This window comes from Miniopterus schreibersii, assembly GCF_964146895.1.
Source record: "Miniopterus schreibersii genome assembly, chromosome: 4".
NCBI lineage: Eukaryota > Metazoa > Chordata > Mammalia > Chiroptera > Miniopteridae > Miniopterus > Miniopterus schreibersii.
The window spans coordinates 70,399,981-70,421,935 of NC_138105.1; the positions used below are offsets into that span (position 1 = coordinate 70,399,981).

The window sequence follows — 21,955 nt, forward strand, 5'->3', positions numbered from 1 at the left end:
AAACAAGATTGATGAATCTTTAGCTAGACTCATCAAGAAACAGAGAACACCCAAATAAACAAAATCAGAAATGAAATAGGTGAAGTAACAACTGATCCAACAGAAGTACAAAGGATTGTAAAAAAAAAAATACTACGAACAACTATACGCCACCAAGCTGGACAACCTGGATGAAATGGACAAATTCCTAGGAAAATACAACTTTCCAAAACTCAATAAGGAAGAGTTAGAAAACCTGAATAGGCCAATAACTACCGATGAAGTTGAAGCAGTAATAAAAAAAACCTCCCAGCATGCAAAAGCCCTAGTCTGATGGCTTCACAGGGGAGTTTTACCAAACAATCAAAGAAGAACTAACACCTACTCTTCTCAAACTATTCCAAAAAATCGAAGAGAAAGGAACACTTTCAAGCTCTTTTTACAAGGCCAGCATTAGTCTAATTCCAATACCAGATAAAGACACTACAAAGAAAGAGAATTACAGACCAACATCCCTGATAAACATAGATGCTAAAATCCTCAACAAAATATTAGCAAATTGGATCCAGCAATATATTAAAAAGATCATACATCATGAGCAAGTGGTATTTATTCCAGGGATGCAAGGCTGGTACAATATTCACAAATCAATAAATGTGATACATCACATAAACAAGATGAAAAACAAAAATCACATGATCATATCAGTAGAAGCAGAAAGCATTTGACAAAATCCAACACTCATTTCTGATAAAAAACTCTCAACAAAGTGGGACTAGAGGGATCATACCTCAGTATAATAAAGGCCATAATAAAGGCCATATCTAACAAATCTACAGCCAATATCATATTCAGTGGGCAAAAACTAAAAGCATTTCCCCTAAGAACAGGAACAAGACAGGGGTGTCCACTTTCACCACTCTTATTCAACATAGTACTGGAAGTCTTAGCTACAGCAATCAAGAAAACATAAAAGGTATCAAAATTGGAAAGGAGGAAGTGAAACTGTCATAATTTGCAGATGACATGATATTGTACATAGAAAATCCTAAAGACTCCACCAAAAAACAACTAGATTTAATAAATGAATTTGGGAAAGTAGCAGGATAAAAAATTAACACCCAGAAATCTATGGCATGTTAATGCACCAAAAATACATGCTGAGAAAGAGAAACTAAAAAAGCAATCCCATTTACCATTGCAATAAAAAATTAAGATACTTAGGAATAAACTTAACCAAGGAGGTAAAAGACCTATTCTCAGAAAACTACAGGACATTGCAAAAGAGATAGAAAATATAAACAAGTGGAAGAATATACTGTGTTTATGGACTGGAAGAATTTATCATTAAAATGTCTATACTCCCCAAAGCAATCTATAATTTCAATGCAATCTCTATTAAAATACCAACAGCATATTTCACAGATTTAGAACAAACACTTTACAATTTATATGGAACTAAAAAAGGCCCAGAATTGCCATGACAATCTTGAGAAAGAAGAATAAAGTTGGAGGGATCACAATACTAGATATCAAGTTATACCACAAAGCCACTGTAATCAGAACAGCCTGGTACTGGCACAAGAACAGATATATAGATCAGTAGAACAGAACAGAGAACCCAGAAACCTACCCAAACCATTACTCTCAATTACTACTTGACAAAGGAGAAAAGAACATACAATGGAGTAAAGATGACCTCGTCAATAAATGGTGTTGGGAAAATTGGACAGGTACATGCAAAAAAATGAAACTAGACCACCAACTTACACCATACACAAGGATAAACTCAAAAGGGATAAAAAAACTTAAATGTAAGATGTGAAACCATAAAAATCCTAGAAGAAACATAGGCAGCAAAATCTCAGACATCTCTCGTAGCAAAATGTTTGCCAGTACATCTCCTAGGGAAAGAGAAACAAAGGAGAAAATAAACAAATGGGACTGCATCAAAATAAAAAGCTTCTGCACAGCAAAAGAAACCATTAACAAAATGAAAAGGGAGCCCACTATATGGGAGAACACATCTGATAAATGATTAATACCCAAAATATATAAGGAACTCATACAACTTAACAAAAGGAAGACAATCCAATTAAAAATATGGCGAAGTACCTAAATAGACACTTATCCAAAGAGGACATACAGATGGCCAAGAGACATATGAAAACATGCTCAAAGTCTCTAATCATCAAAGAGATGCAAATTAAAACAACAATGAGATATCACCTCACACCCGTCAGAATTGCTACCATCAACAAATCAACAAAGGACAAGTGCTGGCAAGGATGTGGAGAAAAGGGAACCCTAGTACACTACTGGTGGGAACGCAGACTGGTGTAGTCACTAGGGAAAACAGTGTGGAGTTTCCTCAAAAAATTAAAAAATCAAACTGCCATTTGACTCAGTGATCCCACTTCTAGGAATATATCCTAAGAAACCCAAAACATCAATCAGAAAGAACTTATGCACCTCTATGTTCATAGAAGCACAATTTATAATAGCTAAGATCTGGAAACAGCTCAAGTGCCCATCAGTAGATGAGTGGATAAAAAAGCTGTGGTATATTTACACCATAGAATATTATGCAGCTGTAAAAAAGAAGGATCCCTTACCCTATAAGACAGCATGTAGGGACATGGAGAGTATTGTGCTAAGTGAAATAAGCCAGTCAGAGAAAGAAATTATCACATGATCTCACTCGTATGCAGAATATAATGAACAAAATAAACTGATGAACAAAATAGATCCAGAGACACAGAAGCATGGAACAGACTGAGGGATCTCAGAGGGAAGGCAGGGGTGGGAAGAGATCAATCAAGTGGGCACAGGCACACTTGTCCCTACTCAGACCTGGGTGCTGCACCTCTAACCAGGACCCTGCACCCTTTATGCTGCAGGAATGGCTCTGGTGACTCCAAACCTCATGGATGGGGAGACAGAAGGTGCGGGGTCATTCTTACCTTTACACGTGTTCTGACTCTCAGTACTGAAATTTGCTGCCCCAGAAACAAGCTCATATCCTGGGCTGCATGTACAGTAGTAGCCCCCCTCTATGTTCTTGCAGTCTGTGAATTTTCCACAGGACACTTTTGAGGATGGTCTACATTCGTTGATGTCTGGAACAAAACGAGGTAAAGAGTCACCTCCCAAAGGCATGAGTGCCCTCAGGGCAGACAGCCTCGTGTCCTACTAGCATGGAGCCTGATGCATAATCAGTGTCTTCTGGGAAAGAATTAGACTCTCCGGCAACACTGCTGCAGCTGGGCTGTGGCTGGAGTAAGCCATTCCTGAAACCCACTCAGTCAGCTCTGCTCTTCTCAGCTTTCTGCCTGTCACCCTGGATTTGGATACAGGAGGAAGTGCTGAAGTGGTGGGTGGGTGGAAGGTCCACATCTCCCTCCCCAGTCCTGGAAGGGCAAACTGAGGCACAGATTCCAGACTCCTGGAGACCAAGCTCCTCTCTCTACGAAGCTTCTCATTTTTCACCTTCATATCTTTTTCTTCCTCTTTTCTCTGTCCTGATGATGGTCTGAGAACAAAGGCCGAGGACCCCAACCACCATCATGTCTCCATGTGCCCCTCCACCACCCCAACCTCTGTACCATCACAACTAAATATATAAAAAATTTCTTGGTGGACTTTAACAGGGAGATCGACAGCAACACAATCATAGAGGGGGACTTTAACACCCCACTGTCAGCATTGGACGGATCAAGAGAAAAAATCAACAGGGAAACACAGACCTTAAATGACACACTTGATCTAATGGATTTAATTAATATTTACAGAACATTTCATCTCAAAGCAGCAGAATACATATTCTTCTCAAGTGCACGTGGAACATTCTTAAAAACAGACCACATGTTAGGGCACAAAGCAAGTCTCTACAAGTTCAAGAAGATTGAAATCATATCAAGCATCTTCTCAGACCACAATGTCATGAAACTAGAAATCAACCACTATTACAAAACTCAAAAATATTCAAACACATGGAGGCTAAATAGCATGTTATTAAACAATGAATTGGTTACCAATGAGATCAAGGAAGAAGTCAAAAATTTCCTGGAAAAAAATGAAAATGAACAGACAACAACCCCAAATCTGTGGGACACAGTGAAAGCAGTCCTGAGAGAAAAGTTATAGCATTATAGGCATACCTCAAGATACAAGAAAAAGCTCTAATAAACCATCTAACGCACAACTAAAAGTATTAGAAAGAGAACAGCAAGAAAAGCCCTGAGGAAGTAAAAGGAAGGAAATAATAAAGATCAGAGCAGAAATTAATGACATAGAGACCAAAAAAAAAAAAATCAATGAAACCAAGAGCTGGTTGTTTGAAAAGATAAGATTGATGAACCTTTAGTTAGACTCACTAAGAAACAAAGAGAGAGGACCTAAATAAATAAAATCAGAAATGAAAGAGGCAATATAACAACTGACCCAACAGAAATACAAGTGATTGTAAGAAAATACTATGAGCAACTAGATGCCAACAAACTGGACAACCTGGGTGAAATGGACAAATTCCTAGAAGCATACAATCCTCCAAAGCTGAATCAGGAAGGATCAGAAAACCTGAATAGGCCGATAACAACTAATGAAATTGAAGCAGTAATCAAAAGACTCCCAGCAAACAAAAGTCTGGGATGAGATGGATTTACAGGCGAGTTTTACCAAATATTCAAAGAAGAATTAACACCTGTCCTCCTCAAACTATTCCAGAAAATTCAAGAGGAGAGAAAACTCCCAAGCTCTTTTTATGAGGCCAGTGTCAAAACCATATAAAGACACTATAAAGAAAGAAAATTACATATCCCTGATGAACATAGATGCTCAAATCCTCACTAAAATACTAGCAAACTGGATCCAGCAATACATTAAAAAGATCATACACCACCACCAAGTGGGATTTATTCCGGGGATGCAAAGCTGGTATAATATTCACAAATCAATAAATGTGATACATCACATAAACAAAATGAAGGACAAAAATCATGATCTTATCAACATATGCAGAAAAAGCATGTGACAAAATCCAGCACCGATTTCTGATAAAAACTCTCAGCAAAGTGGGAATAGAGGGATCATACCTTAACATAAATAAAGGCCATATATGACAGACCTACAGCCAACATCATACTCATGTGGCTGCACATGAAACTTTGTGTGTTGGCCCTTTAAGAGGGTGCCTGCCTTTCCAGCTGTTTCTCCCTGGCAGACAGAAACCCAGGTGCTTTTCACAGCCAGATGTTATGTGGGAACCTTTCCCATTTCTGGTGCTCTGGGCTGGGAAGCCCAGCCTGGGGTTTAAGCCCCAGAATTCTCAGTGGGAACCCCCCCACACAGCTGAGATATCCCTCCAGACCTTCAGCTGCTGCCTGTGGGAGTCTAGCCAGCCCTCTTGTGCCTCTGCACTTTCTACCCAGTCTCTGTGCAGTCTCCACTTTAGGTCCTTAGTTATGAGGGTGCTCTCCAGCTTGTCTTCAGTTGCAGTTGGTTATTCAGGATCCCTTTCTCCATCTTTAAAGTCAGCAGCATAGCATTTTAAAATCTTGCTCTGATACCAACTATATATTTTCCTTCCTCTTCCACATTCAGAGGACTATGGCAATTACATTAGCCTCACCTATGTAATTATTACCAATCATATCTTAATTATAGTTTACATACAACATTATATTAGTTTCAGGTGTATAACATAGTGATTTAATATTTATATACCTTACAAAGTGATCACTATAATAAGTCTAGTAACCATGTCTCCCACACATAATTATTACAGCATTATTGACTCTATTCCCTATGCCATATATTGTAGCCCCACGACTTATTTTACAACTGGATCTTTATACTTTTTAATTCCCTTCCTCTTGTCCCCTCACTCCACACCCACTCCTCTCTAGCAACCATCAGTTCTCTGTACCTATGAATTTGTTTTATTTTGCTTATTTGTTTGTTTTCTTTTTTAGATTCCACATATCAGGGAAATCATATGGTATTTTTTCTCTGTTTGATTTATTTCACTTAACATAATACTCTCTATGTTCATCCATGATATTGCAAATGGCAAGATTTCATTATTTTTATGGCTGAGTAATATTGTATTCTATATATGTACCACATCTTCTTTATCCACTCATCTATCAATGGACACCTCAGTTGCTTCCATATCTTGGCTATTGTAAGCAATGCTGCAATGAACATAGAGGTGCATATATCTCTTCAAATTACTGTTTTCATTTTATTCAGATACATGCCCAAAAGTGGAATTGTTGGGTCATACAATACTTATATTTTTAACTTTTCGAGGAATTGCTATACTGTTTTCCATAGTGGCTGCACCAATTTGCAGTACTACCAACAGTGCACGAGGGTTCCCTGTTCTCCACATCCTCACCAACATTTGTTGTTTGTCTACTTTGTGATAATAGCCATTCTGACAGGGGTGAGGGGATATCTCATTGTGTTTTCTTTTAATTTATCTTTATTGTTGAAAGTATTACAGGTGTCCCATTTTTCCCCCCCAGTTGACTCCCTTCACCTCGCTTCTACCCTCTCACTAGGACTTCACCCTGTCATTGTCTGTGCCCATGGATTATGCATGTATGCATATAACTTCTTTGGTTAATCTCTTCCCACCGTCCACCCCCCTTCCCTCTTCCCTCTGAAATATGATCATCTGTTACATGCATCAATGTTTCTGGATCTATTTAGTTCATCAGATTCTTTTGTTCATTAGCTTCTTGTTAAAGAAGACCCTTAAGCATTTCCTGTAGTGCAGATTTGGGGGTGATGAACTCCTTTAGCTTTTCCTTGTCTGAGAAGCTCTTTATCTGACCTTCAACTCTCAATGACAGCTTTGCTGGGTAGAGTAATCTTGGTTGTAGTTCCATGTTTTTCATCACTTTGAATATTTCTTGCCACTCCCTTCTGGCCTGCAAAGTTTCTGTTGAGAAATCAGCTGACAGTCGTATGGGTGCTCCCTTGTAGGTAATTAACTGCTTTTCTCTTGGTGCTTTTAGGGTTCTCTCTTTGTCTTTAACCTTTGGCATTTTAATGATGGTGTGTCTTGCCGTGAGCCTCTTTGGGTTCCTCTTGTTGGGGACACTTTGTACTTCCTGGACTTGTAAGTCTATTTCTTTCCCCAGGTAGGGGAAGTTTTCTGTAATTATTTTTCCATATAGGTTTTCAATTTCTTACTCTCTTTCCTCTCCTTCTGGCACCCCAATAATACGAATGTTGGGCCTCTTAAAGTTGTCCCAAAGGCTCCTTATACTATCTTCATATTTCTGGATTCTTTTTTCTTTTTGCTCTTCTGGTTGAGTGTTTTTGTTTCTTCATGTTCCAAATTGCTGATTTGATTCTCAGCATCCTCTAATGTTGATTCCCTGTAAATTATTCTTCATTTCAGTTCCTGTAGCCTTCATTTCAAATTGGTACTTTATTGTCATCGATTTTCTCAATTATTTTCGTCATACTCTTACTAATATCCTTGAGCATCCCTATAACCATTATTCTGAACTCTGTATCTGTTAGCTTGCTTGGATCTATTTTATTTAGTTCCTTTTCTAGAGATTTCTTCTGTTCTTTCCTTTGTGACATGTTTCTTTGACTCCACATTTTGGCTGCTTCCTGGTGTTTGTTTCTGTGTATTAGGTAAAGCTGCTATGTCTCCTGGAATTTGTAGTGGCTTTGTGTAGTAGGTGTCCTGTAGGGTCCAGGGGCTCAGCCTCCCCAGTCACCTGAGCGGGGCCTTCTAGGTGCTCCCCTGTGTGGGCTGTGTGCACTGTCCTGTTGTAGTTGAGCCTTGGTTGCTGTTGGCATCACTGGGAAGAACTGACCTCCAGACCAATCAGCTGTGAGGACCAGCTGCAACTACAGCCAGAGAGCTGCTGTGCTGGGGACACCCCTATGGAGCAGGATTTACTTCAGTGGAGCTTTGGTGTTCACCAAGTGCACCCCTTGAGTGTGTCACTCTTGGATGTGGTAGGGTTGTAATCCAGTGTGATCAAGTCTGACCACCAGGTGCACTGTCTCTGAGGCCTCCCAGGAGGTGCAAACCCAGTGTCTTGCCCAGAGCCACCCAGCATGAGCTACACAGCAAACCCTAGTTGGCTGCTACTTGTGCTGGGCTTGGCATTGTCCAGGAGAGGCCAAGCTATGAGCCAGTGCAGGCTGCTGCTATTGCCAGGCCTGGGGCCACTTATCAAGCCCTATGGGGCACGCTGCTGCTTGTTTGAGAGATTTTAGGAAAGTCCTAAGCATGAGGCTCGAGAGGCCACTTGCACAGAAAAGCCCCTGGAAATGGCCTGGATGAGCTGCAGGTGGGGAGGGGCGGGGCCTCCGGGATTCACGGGGCGGGGCCAAAGGTGTGAGGCAGGTGCTGGTGATTCAAATATGGCGCCTGCCTGCTTGCCTGCTGGTTGTGTGCAGGGAGGACTCGCCACAGGAGCCATGGCCTCCGCCAGCCCTTCTGCCTGGGAGGAAGCCGCCCCTCCAGCTCTCGCCCGGATCTCAGGCAGGTTAGTTCCTCCCCGAGTGTCCCGGGTCCTTTCAGGCTGCTCCCGGCGCTGGGCTCAGAGGGAGCGTCCGAGTGAGTCCGTGCCGGGCCCTTTAGAGGAGCTGCTGGGGCTCCCGCGGCCTCCGCGACCCTCGGGGACAGTCCCCGCTGGTTTCACAGCCGGGAGTTGTGGGGACGTCTCTTCCCGGCCCTGGAGCCCTGGGCTGGGGGCCTGCTGTGGGGCTGGGACCCCTCCCTCCTCTGGGAAACCCCCACGGCGGAGATTCCCTCCCGGGTTTAACCTGCGGCACTGGGTGTGGGCCCGCGGCCGCGTCTCTGATTCAGCCCCGATCCGCCCTCGTCTCCACCCCTCCTCCTGGTCTTGGTGCTTCTTCAGTTCCCTGGTTGTGGGGCTTCTGTTCGGCTACAGTTCAGGAGGCTCTGAGTGACGGTGGTTCTGTATTTTAGTTGTGATTTTGATGTGGTTGCGGGAGGCAGCGGGTGTGGCTGTTACCTGCGCCGCCATCTTGCTTCTCTCCCCCTCATTGTGTTTTGACTTGCATTTCCCTGGTAATGAGTGATGTTGAGCATCTTTTCATGTGTCTTTTGGTCATCTGTATGTCTGCTTTGGAGCAATGTCTACTCAGGTCTCCTGCCCACTTTTTAAATTGAATTGTTCATTATTTATGTTGAGTTGTATGCGCTATTTCTGTATTTTGGATATTAATCCTTTACCAGATATATCATTCGCAAATATCTTCTTCCATTCCGTAGGTTGCCTTTTTGTCTTGTTGATGGTTTGTTGTTGTTATTGTTTTATGCTGTGCAAAGCTTTTTGGTTTGATATACTCCCATTTGCTTATTTTTGCTTTTGATGCCTGGCCAATTTTACCTTAAAGTCAGCTGATTAGCAAGCATATCCCATCTACTATCTTAATTCTCCTTTGCTATGAAAAATGACAGATTACAGTTTTCTGGGGCTAGGATCCTAGCATGCTTTGGAGGTGCTCATTCTGCCTACTATAAAATCTTTTTCAGTAATATATTATTTAGTTTCTCAAGGACCTTTATATAAAAGAATTAAAGAGGGCATTTTTCAGAAGTATATTATATGATATCATTCATGAATCCATATATGAAATAAGTGAACACTGAATTTATAATAGCCTCTCGAATGAGTGAATACCTTATTTGTTCAAAATCACAAAGAACTATGATTTTTTTATTGAGAAGACCTAAAACTACCGGCACCTGACTCTAAAGAAGAACCACAGCCTTGCCACTCAACCAGTGGTCCTCAGCTCTGGTTGGTTTGGCTCAATAGTTAGGGTGTCGGCCTGCAGACTAAGGGTCTCTGGTTCGATTCCAGCCAAGGGCATGTACCTCGGTTGCAGACTTGATACCTCAATCCCCAGCCTTGATCCGGGTCAGGGCTCATTCAGGAGGCAACCTATCAATGTGTTTCTCACACATCTATGTTTCTCTCTCTCTCTCTCTTCCACTCTCTCTGAAAAGCAATGGAGAAAATATCCTCGGCTAAGGATAAAACCCCAAAAAAAGAGTGGTCCTCAGACTAGGACCTGCAGCACCAACATCACACAGAAGATTGCTATTGATTCTCAGAATCTCTAGCCCACCAGGACCTGATCATTCAGATTCTGCATTCGAACTAGAACCTGGGGGACTCATATGCACAGTAAAGCTGAAGAAGTGTGGGTCTAGGCCAGTTGTTCTCACTTTTTCATGTTGACAGTTGAGGCAGGATAATTACTTGTGTTGGGTATTGTCAGTGTTCAGCATCATCCTTCAGACCTTGCCAAATAGCCCCTGAGGCAAAGTCACCTCTGGTTGAGAACCAGTGCCCCGCAGTGAAAACTAAAAGCATCCTGATAGAATTCCAGTGAATACCCCATCTCATATCAGTTTGAACTCTGAGCAGATTAATAAACTCCTTTGAGCCCCATTTATGCCATGAGGAAGAGAGTTCATAACACTACCCCTAGAATGGACTTTTGTAAAAATTAAATCAGACAATTCCTGTAAAATGCTAAGCTCAGGTCATGTGGCATGAAAATATCTAAATGTATCTCCTATACTTAATAAATATTTTAAAATGTGTTTTTATTAATTCTTTAGAGAGAGAGAAACATTGGTGAGAGAAAAACATCGATAGGCTGCCTCCTGCGTGCTCCCTACTGAGGATCAAGCCCCCACCTCAGGCATGTGCCCTGACGGAATCAAACCGACATCCTCTCAGTGCACTGAATGAGGCTCAACACACTGAGCCACACCAGCCAGAGTAATGGATAAATATCTTATGAGGCACTAAATGACAGCTCTTAACTTGTGATATAAGTATAAAGTCCCCAATTATTTTGACAAATGTGTCAGGAAGCCAAAGAGTGTGGTGCACAAGATTGCATCTCAAAGGTGCACAGTTCTGCCTTGTTGAAGAAAACAGCAATTTTCCAGAGATACCAGGTCTGTGCCCAACCTGGTCTTTTGGGATCAGAGAATCATTAGGAAAAATTTTCTTTCTGTTTACTCCAGAGGCCCAGAGGGAAATCACATGCTTAGGAGTTGGAATAACCTGAGGGAAATGTGCCTGATGAGCAGGTATAGAGAGAGCTGTTAATATCTCCCTCGTGCAGTCCCTCAGCTTGTACAACGCTGGGGGACAGGACATGGTTGTTGCATTTGATTCTTAAGCTGGCTCAGGAACTGCTGCTTCACTCCTTCCTGATGTCTTGTGTGGGGACAGAGCTTCTGTCTCCATCATCAACCATCCAGGGAGCAATTCAATCTTCCACACAGAGACCTTCCTCTAAGAAAACCCAACCAGGTGAGTCTGGGAGCCCAGCAGGTACATCAGGAAAGGGTCAGAGACGTTGGAACCTGCCACCTTTTCCCTGAGTCACCTGGGAGCCCAAACTCTAGCCCAGAGACAAGAGGCATTGGGTCTACGTTCTTGGTTAAGTAACAATTTGTAATTAATTTATTTAATACTTTAATAAAGAGGAAATTGTTTGAATCTGCAGTACAAGGACCATAGTTGACAATTCAGTGATGGGTATGCCTATAAAGATGGATGACACTATAGAATGAATGAGATGCATAAAATGATTGCAGTGAAATGAAAACATACCTGAGAAGTTTTGTTGTAGCATTTTCCAAACCCCTGAGGGCAACTCTTTTGTCTCTTCACCACTTACAGAACCGTGGTGGTTACCTTAGTCCCACCGGGGTGGGCCTGGCTCATCTTCTACCCTAAGGTCAGCCGATTAACAAGCCTGTCCCTCTGCTGCCCTAACCCTCTCTTGATATAAAACGCATCATACTCGAAGGTGCTGGGGATAAGGACCTGGACATCTCTGGAGGCCCACATTCTGCCTGCTGCAAAGCCCTTTTCAAAAGTGCATTATTTTGTGTCACTGAAGGGCCCTTATTCTAAGAAACGAACACAGAATTCAGCACAACCTCTGGAATAAGTGAGTACACTATTCCTTCAAAATTATGTGCAAAGATGATTTTTGGTTCAGAAGACCTAGAACCACTTACAGGTGACTCTGACACAGAGCCACAGCCTAGCTCCTCACACTGTGGTCCACAGACCAGGAGGACCTGCAGCACCACCACCTGGGGGCTTGTCAGAGATAGTCTCGGGGCCCACTGGAGACATGATCAATCAGAATTTGCATTTGAACCACAGACTTTGGGGATTTTTATTCATAATGAAGGGGACAAGTGCTGGTCTAGAGCAGGTGTTCTCACCTTGTCAGTGTTGACATTGGGGACAGGATACTAATTTGGGGTGGTGGGTGCTTTCCTGTGGATTTTAGGTATTAGTGGCATCCCTTCAGACACTGCCACACATCCCCAGGGGGGAATTATTTCTGGTTGACAACCACTGCCCTAGAAGCATCTGACACAATTAAAATCAAGGCCCATCACAAACTCAGATATTAACTTTGGGCCGATCACTATGCAATGGGGCTTCCTTTGCAGGTCCCATTTCTGCAATGGAGAACAGAGTTCATGAATGTGCTTTCACATTAATAAGTTGTTTATAAAAATTAAATCAGACAATCCTTTAAGGGTGCTAAGCTTAGTTTATAGGGGATAAAATGATCTAAGTATATCTTTCAGAATTAACAGTCATTTTTATAATGAGGGCCTAAATGACAGTTCTTAACTTGGGACGGAAGCACGAAATTCCTAATTGTTATGGCACAAGTGTCAGGAAGACAATGCATGTGTTGGCCAAGGATTCTTTTTTTTTTTGTTTAATATATCTTTATTGATCTCAGAGAGGAAAGAAGAGGGAGAGAGAGATGGAAACATCAATGATGAGAGAGTCATTGATCGGCTGCCTAGCCCGCAACCCGGGCATGTGCCCTGACCGGGAATCGAACCCTGGTCGCCTGGATCCCAGGTCGACGCTCAACCGCTGAGCCACGCCCGGCTGGGCAGCCAAGGTTTCTTATCAAAAGGATCAACTTGTTGAAAATGAAAACAGAAATTTTCCAGGGATATCAGGACTATGTCTCCACCCGAAGTCAGTGCTGAAGGCAGGAGAGGCCTAATGCAGGCGGGTTCCTGTCTTAGACTTGGAGAAAACGGAACTCAGAGTTGAGAAGAGGTTCTAGGAGATTTAGAGATCTGGAAGAGAGGAGAGTTCATGGAGAAGGAGTTAAAAAAGAAAAAACCAAAAAACACAAAACAAAACACTGAGTTCATGGACTTGTTAGTGGTCTACAGGTAACAGAAAATCCAGAATAATTTTCTTTCTGTGGAGAACATTTTTCCACTGGGGACTCGTGTGTCTAGAGTTTGGAGTAACAAGAGGGAAATGTGCCTGAGGAGCAGGTACAGGGATTTATAAATATCTCCTCGTCTCCAGTCCCTCAGCGAGTGTAAACGTAGGCTGGGAGGAGCACGGTTATGTTTGTTTGTATTGCCCTTTGTTTGTTTGGAGCCCTGATTCGGGCTGGAGAAGGGTGCTTCCCACCTTCCTGCTGTCTTCCCTGGGAGCAGAGCTTTGGTGTCTATCACTAAGCATCAGGGAGGGGTTCAGACATCCCCACAGTGACCTTCCTCTCAGGGATCTTCCCAGGTGAGCCCCCAAACACAGCTGACCTTGCATGAGAGGGTCACAGAGAACGGAAGCCAAGAACATTTACCTGTTGTCGCCTGAGAGCTAATTCAGCTTAGCTGTCCAGAGGCAAGAGGCTGTTGTGTGCTTGCTTGACTGGGTAGTGCATTTATTTCAGTGACTACATGAGGCTTCATACATAATGTGACTGCCGCTCACACTTTTGATGATCTTTCATCTCTATATCATTAAATTGCTATCATATCAATGCTATTAAAATATGTTTAAACTTTTAAATGTAAACTGTGGTCTGATCGGGGTGATTTTATCCCCCATGTGGCACTGAGCTATGTCCAGAAAGATTTTTTCCTGTCATACTGGAGAGGGGTGGGTGGAGGCAGGGATGCTCTAAACCACCTTCAATGCACAGGACCGACCTCACCACAGAACAATCTGGCCTGAATGTGAACAGTGCTGAGCCTGAGACACTCTGAGTTAAATAATATCATTATTTGTGATACTTAGAGCTGATGCCAGGTTGCTTTCCAAAATTGCAACACTTTTCTGCCAGAAAATTGCTGCCAGTTTAAAGGTTCCAACCCAAATCAATGTGGCTGCACTTCTGGTTTTTTCCCGAGCTGAAGGGTGCAAAAGCAATGGGAGAAAGGGGCTGGCCTGTCCCCTATGGGCCCCACAAAGCTAGCCGGTCAAACGGCCGCGCCAGGGGACAGCAGGCTCGTCTCCCGGGCTCGGTGCAAGCGCAGCGTCGGCTCCTGTCCCCGTGAGAGCCGGTCAGCCCCGCTCAGCTGTCAGGCGGACCATGCGCGAGGCTCCTTGGCCTCCCGGACAAGCTGATATTTGTTCTCTCTGTTTTGCTGGCGTCAGCGGAATGTGTTAAGGCTTTAAGTGCTGCCAGAAGCAGGATTTTTCTTCCTCGCAGTCTCTCGGGGACCCCTGAGCTTCTGACATCTCCCCTCCTCCTCATCCGCTTCATTCTTCCGCCCCCATCTCTGCACCTTCTCCTTTGGTTAAACAGGTTACTTTGTGTGTTTGATTAAGCACAGGGCAGAAAATGGGCATCCCAGCATGGAACCCCAAGTCTATTTGTCTACGGAAGGCTTAAGAATTGGAATTTCAGGAAACATTTCTACATTTGACAGGCAAAAGATCACTGGCCTGGCCAGCTTGGGTCCTATCGATTCCCAGCAAAATCCACGTGGTTGGGGTGAGACGGACATGGGAGCACTACCTAGGAGGCCACGGAGTGGGGTGTGTGTGTGTGTGTGTGTGTGTGTGTGTGTGTGTGTGTGTTGGGTGTGAGCAGTCCTCAGAGCAGGGATAGCTGCACTCATGTTCCAAGGTGGCTCTTAGGGTATGAGGCCAGCACTCAGTGGAGGGGAGGCTCTAAGGAGGGGATCTCTCCCATTCCCGGGACACCTTTGCAACAATATTAATAACGTATGAGAGGCAGTGTGGACGAGGAAGTCCCTGTGCCTGAGGTTTCAGCAGCAGCAGAGAGGCCACCTCACTGCTCAACTTGTCTGACACCACTTCTCATCACTGTCCCTCACGCTCACTCACCCTGCACACTGGCTTCACTTCTTTTGAGTTAAATATTTACAACAAGCACCTTCCTCGGGGCCTTTGCATAGCCTTTCCCTCTCCCTGGCACACATCTTCCCCCATAGCCTTGAGTCTCCCATCCTCTCTTGTGTTAAACAAAAAAATTTCTGGGCCAAGTGCTTTTCTTTTAAAAACCGAAAGGGTTTATTTAGCCAAATGCCAGCCAGAAAAGGACCAGGTTGGGGCATGAAGTCTAAACCACCAGCAGCAGCAGAGAGAGACAGAAAAGACAACATGACCACTGTCCTGAAGTTGACAGGATTTTATACTTTATGTTTTGAGGAAGGAAGATATAAGTCGTTTTGAAAGAATTTACACTGTCTACAGACAGGGCGGGGACAGAAGAAGGTAAAGTGGGGCAGTTCCAAGATAGGTACACAAGGAAGAATATTTACTACTTTTGATGAGTTACAGGCAACAGTGCTGAGAGCTCAGGCACAGGCAGGATGCAGGGGCATCTAGTGCCCACTACAGAAGCTGATTCGAAGTTCCACACGCACTCAGGAAGGGGGGCAGTCTTTTGTAAGTCGGCCCACAGCTTTCAGCTGGTTGACTACTATTGTCTTCTTCTCTCGCTCTGTGTCCTCAGTGTTATTTAATTAGGGACATCTCAGAATTTTCCCCTGCTCACTTATTTGAGGTCTCTGCTCAAATATCACCTTGTTTGTACATTGACCTACACAGCCATGAAAAAGAGAACTCCCTTCCCACGCTCTCCTTTAGACATGCTTTCCTTTTCTTCACACCACCTGCCACCATCTGAATAATTTATTATTTTATTATTTGTTTCTACATTATTTCTCCTTGATTGGATTGTAGAGACTTGCTATTCAGCACCCTATCTCACAGCCTGGACAGAACTGAAAACATGGTCAGCACTCAATTTGTATTCCTGGGAACCAAAGAAATTCTCACTAAAACTGTAGAATACATGAGCCTCTCAGAAACATAGGTGATTGGGACAGATATTCCATATGAGGGGTGTCACTGGATATCCCCTAAATGGGACCATATTCATACACAAAATATTAAAATTAATGTGTGGACTGCAAAATATGAATTGTAGCATTTCCCATATGTGAATAATGCAAGTTTGTAGGTAAATTAGTCATGTCATTTTCCTCTTTCCTGGTAGTCACCTCCTCCACATGGAACCAGTGAATCTTACACAAATTTCAGAATTTCTTCTCCTGGGATTCTCAGAGGAACCAGAACTTCAGCCCCTCGTCTTTGGGCTGTTCCTCTCCATGTACCTGGTGGCCGTGCTGGGAAACCTGCTCCTCGTGCTGGCCGTCAGCTCAGACTCCCGCCTCCACACGCCCATGTACTTCTTCCTGTCCAACCTGTCCTTGGTGGACATCTGCTTCACCTCCACCACCGTCCCGAAGATGCTGCTCAACATCCAGACACAGAGCAAAGCCATCACCTATGAAGGCTGCATCAGCCAGATTTATTTTCTTATACTCTTTGCGGTGTTGGATGTCTTCCTCCTGACCGTGATGGCCTATGACAGGTATGTGGCCATCTGCCACCCCCTGCACTACACAATCATCATGAAACCCCAGCTCTGTGGACTGCTGGTTCTGGCGTCCTGGATCACAAGTATCTTAAATTCCATGCTACAAAGCTTAATGGCATTACGACTATCCTTCTGCATGGACTTGGAAATCCCCCACTTTTTCTGTGAACTCAACCAGATGATCAAACTTGCCTGTTCAGACACCTTTTTAAATAACATGGTGATGTATTTTTCAGCTCTCCTGCTTGGTGGTGGGTCATTCGCTGGGATCCTTTACTCTTACTCTAAGATAGTGTCCTGCATACACGGAATGTCATCAGCTCAAGGGAAGTATAAAGCATTTTCTGCTTGTGCCTCTCACCTCTCGGTTGTCTCCTTATTTTATTGTACGATGCTGGGCGTGTACCTCAGCTCTGCTGCTACTCACAGCTTACACGCCAGTGCAATGGCCTCTGTGTTGTACACCGTGGTCACACCCATGCTGAACCCCTTCATCTACAGTCTCAGGAACAAAGACATCAAACAGGCCCTGAAAACATTCTTTGTGAAGGAAACTACAAGCAGGCCATTGTCCTAAGGATGAAGGCCTGCCCATGACTGCCCAGGTCAAAGGCTCTGAATTGGATATTCTGATTGTCTTCAGACTATGGAAGTAGAACTTGCTCTTTCCATTTATTTCCTGGAATTTCCATTTCTTTGACCTCATCTTCTCTATTCAATTTACGTAACTCAGTTAAGCTTTCTGCTCTGTCAGATATCCATCAGCTTTCCTCTTTGTGGTTTTTCTATTATTCCAAATTTATTTCTAACATGGAGTAAAACAATTTGGAAAATCCCATTTACTTAATGAGACAACATGGATATTTTTAGAATAATTTGGCTAAAATGACATATATATCACCAAATAATTGGTTTTTACTAAAACAATCATCCTGAATTGTGCTACTTCTATGGAAAAAACTACCCTAATGACCAAGGCAATTTACACAATTTTATGAGTGGAAAGTCAGAGACCTCTCTTTTTCATTGTTATGTCTGACATTCTTTTGTATATCACCATCTTAACTGCTCTTCCTGATAATGTGGACTCTAACATGCAGGTGTGTTTAATACCTGGTGACTGGTGTTTCTTCTCCTCTTTAAGATCCTGTTCTCTTTCAGCTCAGTGTTCACAATCCCTACCTTAGCCACTTGCAAAGTGATTATCGAACATTTGTCTCCAAGAGGGCTGTTCATTGAAAGACACGTTTCAATAAATAGGTTGACCTAGTACCACCTTAATATCACAGATAAGTTTCAATACATGAAGTAAATTTTAAAATCACACATTGTATTACTGTGTAAAATAGTTCTTCTTCATGATGTACATCTACTCATTGGAGTATGGAGGAACGATGCATATTCATAAAGTGGTTTATTCATATGATTGAAGTTTGGTTGGTATTTTTCCATGTTGTATTGAATTATCTTTATGTTTCTGCTTGAGAACTTTCAGTGCTGCCTCTGATAGGACTCTTTTCATTACTATAAAGAATATAGATCCCATTTCTAAATTTTCCATAAGCCTGGAAGGGATGGTGAATGATCATTATCACTTTCTTCCAATATATGTCTCTCTTATGCTCAGGATTCTATTCATCTTTAATGGTCAAAGAATGACTCAGGATAGAACTTGCATTCTTGTTTAGTCCTGTAAATCAGGGTTGCCAGATTTCCCACACAAACATATGTGTTCTTTCCACCTCTCCTGGTTACAAGGAAATGAACCCCAATAAGAGTTTTTAAACACAGTTGTCTGAAGTAAACGAAAATAACTCAGTAACCATGAATGCCGTCTTCAGAAATTACAACAAATGCCAACAACAATCAGCAGCATATCATTACTGCCCTCACTCCTGTTCACTTTGATAATTGTATCAGTAAGTATTGCCGCATGACAAGCCAACCTACAAGCAAATTATTTAATGTAATGTCATTCTCACCAAGTGAGATTGTATGGCTGGGAGGTGTTCTGAGCTCTGCCTGTCCCCTTGTGAGTCTATAGTCAGCTGTGAGTCTCTTTGTTTGTTTCTAAGGCTCATTCATGATGTTGTGTGTGACCATGGTGCCCTTCTCCTTTGAAGCAATATATGATCAGTTTACCCTATTTCTATATCTACTTTTATCTTCTATTTTAAAGAAAAGAAAGAATACCGAATGTGAATTGTTTTATTTTACTTCTACTGTTCCTATATTCATGACACTTTGATTTATTCCCAGTTAGAAGAGATTCCTCCTACCATTTCTCTGCCTGAATCAGCCACCAGAGCTCTAGATCCTAGCCTTTTGTCCTTCTAAGTAATTCATTGAAGTATAATTACATAATATAAACTGATCATGAAAATGCACAATTTGATGTATAAAAGCCATACAAACATTACAGTCCATACTTCATGTTTCCATTTCTGTATAAGTCAAGAAACTGCACAATAAAATTTAATGGTTTCTTAATGTAATTGTTAAACATTTAATATGCCTGAGCATCAATTTCCTTATTTCTGAAGGTCATGTGGAAAGTAAACTTGACTTTGGATGGATGTTGAAAAAAATAAACAAGATATGTGGATATATTTTATTGAGCCCGAACTAAATGTTCAAAGGTAAAGTTGTATGTAAATGTATGTGTGTTCATTTGTATAAATTTTAAGTTCAAACACACACACATATGTACACAAAACAAACTCACTTATAATCTCATAGTTTATGTTGAAAGGAAACTTAAGAGAAAGTTGAAGAGGATAGAAATGAAAAGAATAAGTGTTTGAATGGACATAAAATGAAAAGAAGCAGAAATTTGGACATGAAGATGTGAAGTAAATGGTAGACAGGACTTATATGATGAATTACTTTTCCTATGTTAATACCTCAAAGGCATCAAAACCTGAAGCACATTTGCATTTATGCAGTAAGAAATTCTCTACCAGCTAAAGAGGCTGAGTATCTCCAAACTGGTTACAAATTTCTTCTACATAAGGGAGGATTACAGCTCAAAATGCCTTTAACAGGGGATGCTAACTGAATGGATTGAGACACTTATTCTCAGTTTCCTGAAGAAAATTTCATTGAATAATTGTCCGTATTCAGTTTTTAAAGCTAATGTAAAATTACCGCATGAGTGATTTAAAACAAGCACATTTGTGCTGTTACAGTTCCTGAGGTCAGAAACAGTAAATGGGTCTCAGTGGGCTAAAATCCAAATGTTTGCAGGGCTAGGTTTCTCCTGGAGCCTGCAGGGAAGAATCTATTTACTTTCCTATTGCAAGCTTAGATAATAGTGCAAAAAAATTCTACATATAATTCTTATAATTAACAAATATTTCAGGGCGAGGGACTAAATGACAGCCCTTAACTTGTTGTATAAGGTTGAAATACCAAATTGTTTTGGCTAATTTGTCATGAAGCCCAGTGATATAAGTTTATATCAAAGGAACTTAGTTCTCCCCCTTGTTGAAAAAAAATAGCAATTTTATGTAGATGTCAGGGCCTGTGTCCCTACCACGTGTCAATATTTGGAGATTCCAGTTTTCTAATGCAGACTTGAAATATTTTCAATCAGAGTTGGGATAAGGTGCTGGGAGGTTAGTCCACTGAAAGCCAATAGACGCTGAATTCCCTTGACTTCTAACCTGGTCTTTTGGGAACACAGAGTCTCCAGGAAAACTTTCCATTGTGTCTGACCCACAGGGAAATCATGTGATCAGAGGTTGGAATAACAAGACAGAATGTACCTAATGAGCAGGCCCAGGGAGCTGTAAACATCGCCTCATCTCCAGTCTCTCAGCGTGAACAATCTTGGACTGGATGGGACTCGGTTGTTGCTTTTGGACTCCAAAGTTTGTCTAGGAGACCAATGCTTGCCTCCTCCCTGCTGTCTTGTCTGGGAAGAGAGCTTCAGTCTCCATCATCAACCTTCCAGGAGGCTGGAATTTCACACCGAGGCCTTCCCCTCACAGTTCCCAATGAGGTGAGTCCAACGGCCCAGCGGGTACTGCAGGAAAGGGCCAGAGAGCATCAAAGCCAAGTCATTTACCTGAGGTCTCTTGACAGCCGTCAGCCTCTGGTTGTTTGCTTGTCTGATTAACGAATTAATGATTAATTTATGATGCTAATAGGAGAAGTGAACCCTGAACTAAGCAACACATGGGTAACTGTTGACAATTAACTGATGGAAGCCCAATTAGAGGTGGCAATGGGAGGCATAAAGTCTTTCAGGTAAAAGCAGAACATATACAGTGAGTTTTGCAATAAAGGGAGTAGGACAATAGAGTAGTAGGTAGGGAGGGCTGCCCAGGAAAGTGAGGGCAGTTCTTCTTTACTTTTATCACGGGGCCTATTCAACCACAGGTCCATATTGATGAGAAAGTACAGATCCAGTTTATTTCTTGCCAATATTACCTTGCAGCAGTAGTTCATGAGACATGCATTTCACAGGGTTTTCTTTCACTCTGTATTCAGTTCACATGACGAGGAATTTCCTTGATAAGTGTAAAGTGCTGTGGTAAGTGGCTGAGCTTTGCAAATACTTCATTGCCTGTGACCAGAATATTCTGGCGGGTTAGTTATTCCTTTGTTTTCTCTCCTGTAAATTGTCTGTACAAGTCATGGCACTTGTATAGTGTGTCCAGAGTGCTTTTACTCCTGTTTTTTATTGCATTCTTCTAAACAAAGAACTGGGGATTTTGCTATCAACTTTATTGTCATTGAGTAATTTTATGTATGTATATGGGGGGAATTGTGGGAGTTTATTAATAGTGTGGGCTCAAATCTATCACTGAGTCATATTATATTCTCTCCATTGCTTTTTATATACAAGAGGCACAAGAGAAACCAGATTTGTATAGCTTGATATTAAAAATATTCAACCTGTGTTGTTTTCGTGAATTATTGGTTTATTTTTTTTGGTCAGTTTTCATTTGGGGTAGTCAATCTGTAAGCTGTTTCACACTTATATTTCAAGTATCTTTGTCTTTTGGAGAAATTTATTCTTTCTCCTCTGTTCCTTTGCCTGCCTTCAAGGGGGTATAATTAGGGTTGGAAGGCTGCCAGAATCCAAAGAAGATTTTTCTTCCTCATTGTCTCTCAGGGACCCCCTGAGCTTATTAGATCTCTTTTCTTCCTCAGGTCCACTTTATTGCTGCCTCTCCCTCTGTGTTTATTTAACCTATTGCTTATGTTTCTTTAAATACAGGGCAGAAAATGG

General features: G+C 42.2%; 2 protein-coding genes across 5 annotated transcripts in view; both read left to right on the forward strand.

Annotated features, from left to right (window-relative positions):
• Nucleotides 1-20,312, forward strand: part of LOC308556027 (putative olfactory receptor 7A2) — a 32,852-nt gene extending 12,540 nt beyond the window's left edge. The window contains exon 4 of the mRNA XM_081134985.1: nucleotides 16,333-20,312. Within this exon, the coding sequence (XP_080991111.1) occupies nucleotides 16,333-17,293 (961 nt within the window). The 3' untranslated portion in view covers nucleotides 17,294-20,312. The remainder of the gene's footprint in view (nucleotides 1-16,332) is intronic.
• The window catches only part of LOC308556031 (olfactory receptor 7A10-like), a 38,056-nt gene that overhangs the window by 5,246 nt on the left and 10,855 nt on the right, over nucleotides 1-21,955 (forward strand). For 2 of the 4 annotated variants that reach the window (XM_081134997.1, XM_081134996.1), the window contains exon 1: nucleotides 20,397-20,719. The exons of the other annotated variants lie outside the window; for them this stretch is intronic. Coding sequence is in view for 1 of the 2 variants with exons in the window: in XM_081134996.1 (XP_080991122.1) it covers nucleotides 20,606-20,719 (114 nt within the window). In the remaining variant the exon portion in view is untranslated. Of the gene's footprint in view, nucleotides 1-20,396; nucleotides 20,720-21,955 lie in introns of those variants that run through there. 4 annotated transcript variants of the gene reach the window in all.